The 6,016-nt window shown below is 45.6% G+C and overlaps 1 protein-coding gene across 3 annotated transcripts in view; it reads left to right on the forward strand.

The window, feature by feature from the left end:
* The window catches only part of Rab11fip3 (RAB11 family interacting protein 3), a 78,850-nt gene that overhangs the window by 61,642 nt on the left and 11,192 nt on the right, over positions 1-6,016 (forward strand). For all 3 annotated transcript variants that reach the window (XM_005349056.3, XM_005349058.2, XM_026780247.1), the window contains one exon: positions 825-918. In XM_005349056.3, the coding sequence (XP_005349113.1) occupies positions 825-918 (94 nt within the window). The remainder of the gene's footprint in view (positions 1-824; positions 919-6,016) is intronic.

A 6,016-nucleotide genomic window follows, 5' to 3' on the forward strand; every position in this document is an offset into this window, starting at 1 on the left:
AAAAAAAAGATGTAAGTAGAAGTTGGTTATGGTGGTGCATACCTTTAATCCAGCAGAGGCAAGTGGATCTCAGAATTTGAGGCCATCCTGGTCTACATGGCAAATTCCAGACTAACCAACAAACACAGCAAGATGTGTCTCAGAACAAAAATAAAATGTATGTAGAACTGGCCACAGGAATCAGCCTGCTAAAGCACGAAGATTTCACGTTTGAGGCCAGTCTGTGTTACATATATATCAAGGACGACCTCATTTCGGCTGGGCAGTAGTGCCAGGCAGATCTCTGTGAGTTGGGGGCCAGCCTGGTCTACAAAATGAGTTCCAGGATAGTTAGGGCAGTTACACAGAGAAACCCTGTCTTGACAAAACAAAACAAAAAAACCCCTCATATCAAAAGAAAAAAAATCAGGCACATGGCACATGTAGGTATACTATACAGGAGTCAAGATGCTAAATTAATATTTGATGAACCTCTAGTGGATTTGAGATTATTTCATATCATGCTGAGGAATGATGTGTTTTATTGCACCTTGGTCCAAAGTACCCTGTTGTCCCCTCTGCTGGCAGGGGGAAAGGTCTAAAGAGTGCTGGGAGGGCTCAAACTACGGAGCACAATCTGCTTGTTCCCGGCTCCTTGGTAATGCTGATTGGACGCCCCTTCTTGGTGCAGCAATAAGGAGAACAGTGTCCCCCAGGAGCTGGGATGGCATGTGCTCCATGAGGCTGATGCCTGCCTTTCAGAGGGACTTGGAAGTACTCTTGTTTGAAGAGTTTATCTTTTGGGTTTTTCCATTCTTCCCTCTGCTATTGGTTCTTTTCTGTAGGTATCTGCACCAGTCGGGTACTCTGACCATGGATGCCCTGGAGGACCCTCCCCCTGAGCCTGTGGAGTGCCCAGAGGAGGATATTGCTGACAAGGTAGGTGCTGTGTGCTGAGAGTTGAGAAGAGGTGATACGCAGTATCATAGGGATGCTACAGGAGCTGAGGCCTGTCCTTGTGCTCTGTGAGGTGGTGGGTGGTGCTTGGGAGCACATGGTCTCTTCTTGGCACTTGAAGAATATTGTTGGTACAGCTCAGTGAAAATGGCAGTGGTGTCATCTGGTTATTTAAATCCTTTTCTCAGCCTTGGTTCCCCCAAATGCCTATGTCATATAAGAGAGGCATTTCATAGTATTTGGGCAGAGCAAGCCACAAGGAGTATTACCAAACAAGAGGCATAATTTTTTTATTTATATTTATATGTATTTATTGTTGTATATGTGTGTTGTTACACTAATACCACACACATGTGTGTCAGTTATAGGTGGTCCTCTCCTTCAACCATATGGGTTCCAGGGACAGAACTCAGGTTGTGAGGTTTGGTAGCAAGGACCCAGTGAACTATCTCAACAGATCGCCATTAGTTACTGTGTGAGATTGTCCCAGGTTCCTTTATGTGAGTCATTTCAGGGAAGTACCAATCGGTGATGCCAGAGATAGTTTACTTGCAACTTATAGTCTCAGGTGATTGGGAACATGGCAGCAGGCAGGCTGACGTGATACTGGAGCAGAAACTAAAAACTCACATCTTGAGACACAACCATGAGGCAGAGTGAGCTAACTGGAAGTGGGTGGGGCTTTTGGAAATTCAGCATCTGCCTCAGGGATACACCTCCTTCAACAAGACCACACCCCCATCCTTCCCAAGCAGTTCCTTCAGCTGGGGACCAACTATTCAAATATACAAGCCTATGGGGCATTCTCATTCTAACCACATTTAACTCCTTGGACCCGTAGTTTTGTGGTCATACCATAATGCAAAATGCATTTAGTCTGTCTTCAAACATCCCATCATCTTTAATAGTCTTAACCCAGTTTAAAAGTTCAGAGACTCTCTGAGCCTCACGGTAATATCTTTCTTCTCTCTCTCCCTCTGTCTTCTCTCTCCTCTCACTCTCTCTCCCTCTGTTTTCCACACAGGGTTTCTCTGTGTAGCCCTGGCTGTCCTGGAACTTGATATGTAGACCAGGCTGGCCTCAAATTCACAAACATCTGTCTGCCTCTGCCTCCTGGGTGTTAGGATTAAAGGCATACACCACCACCGCCCATCTGTAATCTCTTAATTATAACCCATATAAACACAAAAAGGAATCACATATTTCTAGCATGCAATAGCATAGAATATATTACCATTCCAGAGTAAAGCAGTAGGAACACAATGGGGAATACTAAACCAAAGCAAGACCAAAGTCTAACAGGGCGAGCTCCAAATCCTGTAACTCTATGTTCAGTGTCAAAGGGCTTAGATGTCGACATACTTCCAACCTTCCTGACTGCAACACACTTCTCTCTCTTGGGCTGGTTCTGCCTCCTGGATGCAGCTCTCCCGGGCAGACATCTTATGGCTTTGACATCTCCAACATCCCAGGGTCTCTAAGGCTTTACTTTCAGTTTCCCTGCCACATACCTGACCTCAGCTGCCGTCTTTAACCTTGAAGTAAGAGTCCCTAATCCTTCCCTCACGTACTCTTCATGTCTAAAGCCAGAACCTCATGGAGTTGGGATGGAACCTGGTCCCCTCCAGTACGGCACATTTCTTGTTGCTTTGTAGCAGAAAAGTCTTCAGGCATTCATTTTTGTCAATTGGAAGCACAGCTGGGAGGGGGGTCTTGCCCTGAGGCACCCCTCCTTTATTCCATTTTTCATCAGGCCTCTCTATCTCTTTCTGCACAAACCCTGGCTCTAACGTTGTTTCCTGGTTTTCTTTTTTTTTTTTCAAACTGTACATTTTGTATTTCTTTTTGCCCCACTATAGACCTGCATACAGGTGATCGCTAACAACCACACAGTGGAGTCAGTATTAAGCCATCTTGAAATCTCCTCTGCCAAAATAATTAATTAGTTTTCAGTTTAGTTTCAGGCAGATTCTTAGGATATGGGTTAAAGGCGGCCACATTCTTTGTTAAAATACCATAAGAATGGTCTATAGCTAATATTCTTTCTGGGCCTCCATAGTCCACATTGCTCTCAGCATTGCTGTCTTCCCAGCTCCTCCTAGGATGGGTGGTTAAACTCCATCTGTAGCATTCAACCCTTTCTGAGTCCCAATGTCTGACATTCTTCCCAAAAGCAGCATGGTCAGGCCTGTGACAGAAGTAGCCCACACCCTGATACCAGCTTCTGCCTTAGGTATTTTTCTACTGGAATGAAACAAGGATCTGACTGCTCCAATAGTTGAGGAGAAGGTTTTTATTGTAGATACGAGAGGGGAAGCATAGCCAGAGGCCTTTGAAGACTCCAGAGCAGGAGAGAAAGTAGTGAACACGACCAGCAGACTAAAGCGGGCCATTTCAGGAGGAGGAGAGAAGAGAGAGAGGCATGAGAGAGGGGCCTGAGAAAGCCAAGAGGCCAAGAGAGCTCATGACCAAAATGAGTTACATAGGAATGAAAATTTGGGGGAAGGGAAAGCTGGAGAATTTTAGAGTAGGGCATGGTGGGGTGGAGAGCTGAGAGGAGCCACAGGTACTGAGGGAGCCTGGATGCTCACAGATAACTTTGCTATGCTAGTAGGAACCACAGTTAGCCATTTGTCCTGAGTTTCTTTTAGACCTGACACTATTACTGTGATAAGATGCCATGACCAAAGCAACTTACAGAAGAAAGAGTTGATCTGGCGTTACAGTTCCAGAGGGATGATAGGAGCCCATCACCATCGTGGCAGGAGGCATCGTAGCAGGCAGGCATGGCACTGGAGCGGCAGCTGAGAGCTCACACTGTAAAACAGCCATGAGGGTTCTGCAGGGAAACAGAACTTAGTATTCTCTCCCTCTCGTTAGAATAGTTTAGTCTGTGGTCCAGCTAGTCCAGCAATGGCTGTCTACCAAAGGAAGGTCAAAAAAATCTAGTAGTTAGTTTGGTCTACAAGGCTGGATCTTAGAATAAGCCAGAATCCCGAAACAGTGGGCTCTGATGCCAGTGAAGGGATGGACTGCAAGCGAGACTGGGAACGAGCAGGCAAAGAACAAGCTTTCTTCTTCCATGTCCTCATAGAGGCTGTCAGCAGAAGGTGTGACCCAGATTAAATTTGGGTCTTCCTACTTCAAATGCTTTAATTAAGAAAAAAAATCCCCAGCTGGGGGCAGTGGTGGTGCCTTTAATCCCAGCACTTGGAAGGCAGAGACAGGAAGATCTCTGGGAGTTTTGAGACCAGACAGGCCTCGAACTCAGAGATTCACCTGCCTCTGCCTCCTAAGTGCTGGGATTAAAGGCATGGGCCATCACCTCCTAGTTGATGTTATATTTCATGGTAAGGAAACAGAAATGGAGGAAGGAAAACATAAATATCTGTATAACCACATTCTTAACAAAATAGGATAGAAATACTAACGTTAATTATAATTCTTGTTTCTGCAACTGGACATGTGCCCTGAGCTAGTATTTATAACTACCTTCCTTGGCTACCCATTCTGTATTTCTTCCATCCTCAGTAAGCAACTTTAGTAGATCTTGGCTCTTTTCCTGGAGGAGTGGCCCACACCTTCATTCCTAAAGGGTCTGTGTCCTTTGTCATCCTGTCTGGATTAGGCTGTTACAGTTTCACATTGATTTTATTCCTAGGACAGATGCCCTAAAGAATCAACCACCCTGCACACATAATAGTTTTTACCTCCATTGTGGAGAAGCAATCCGGTTTCCCTTGGTAATCTGGATCAATCATCCCTCCTAACGCCTTCCTTTTTTAGCCTGTTGGCTTAAGGGTTTCAGGCTCTGCTGGATCATATAATAACCACAGGATCAGTCCAGGACCTGGACCTGCTGTGAGTCAGACTATAGAAAAATTCCAGCCGGGCGATGGTGGCGCACGCCTTTAATCCCAGCACTCGGGAGGCAGAGGCAGGCGGATCTCTGTGAGTTCGAGACCAGCCTGGTCTACAGAGCTAGTTCCAGGACAGGCTCCAAAGCCACAGAGAAACCCTGTCTCGAAAAACAAAAAAAAAAAAAAAGAAAAAAAAAGAAAAATTCCATTAATCACCTGACCTCCATAAGCCCCTTCTCTAACCGGAGGCCCAGCAATGTTTCTTGGGGGTCTCCTGGAATCAGCATCAACTCAAAACCAATGTCCAACAGATCCCAGAAAGTCTGATTGTTACCTTTCCCCCAGTGTACAGTTCCCCTTGGAAGAGGCTGCAGGACCCTCTGGGGAAGGAATGGAGAAATGCTAACAGTAAAACTCTTACGTATTTTATCAAGGTCCTTCCTCAGGGGACCTGGCCATCCCTTCATTCAACAGGTTCTGGATCTGCAAACTGGCTCAAATCTGGCAATTGGTTCACAGGCCTAGATTCCCCTTTGCCATGATCCAATATAGCCTTTCTTTCCTTTGAGAATTTTTCTGCTTATACAGATCAAACAAAAACGCAGTAGGCTTCTTATCTGTTTCATGCCTGGGAACATCTTGACTGATTAGCAAGTACCAAAGGTTCGTATGTGAGTCATGCCACCATAAAAGTTCCTTTGTTTGTGCTGACCATTACAATAACTAGATCACCCTGCCTTTGGCAATTCAGTGCTGCCACCTGGCCCTTGCTACTTCTGGGCCCAGTTAAACCCATTGTATTTCATTCTTCCAAGCTAAGGTCTGGCACAAGGAGAAGGGCGACAACAAAGCTCTTCAAATGTGCTGGTGCCCCTCACCATTCTTTGTCTTATACAGCTAGTGAAGGCCATGTCGTCTGGGCCTTCCCATTGTGAAGGCTTAGGTTTACACAGTGTAAACTCTAGCATCGCCATTTCCCTGAGCCTAAAAGTCCCTTCGTTAACACTAAGCCCAAAGGGTACCAGCATCTCCAGCTCCTTGTCAGTGGGCCATCTTTTGACAAATGTTTCAGCCAACCATTCAAAAAAAAAAATTTTTTTTTTTTTTTGGTTTTTCGAGACAGGGTTTCTCTGTGATTTTGGAGCCTGTCCTGGAACTAGCTCTTGTAGACCAGGCTGGTCTCGAACTCACAGAGATCCTCCTGCCTCTGCCTCCCGAGT

Source organism: Microtus ochrogaster, chromosome 7, assembly GCF_000317375.1.
Source record: "Microtus ochrogaster isolate Prairie Vole_2 chromosome 7, MicOch1.0, whole genome shotgun sequence".
Lineage (NCBI taxonomy): Eukaryota > Metazoa > Chordata > Mammalia > Rodentia > Cricetidae > Microtus > Microtus ochrogaster.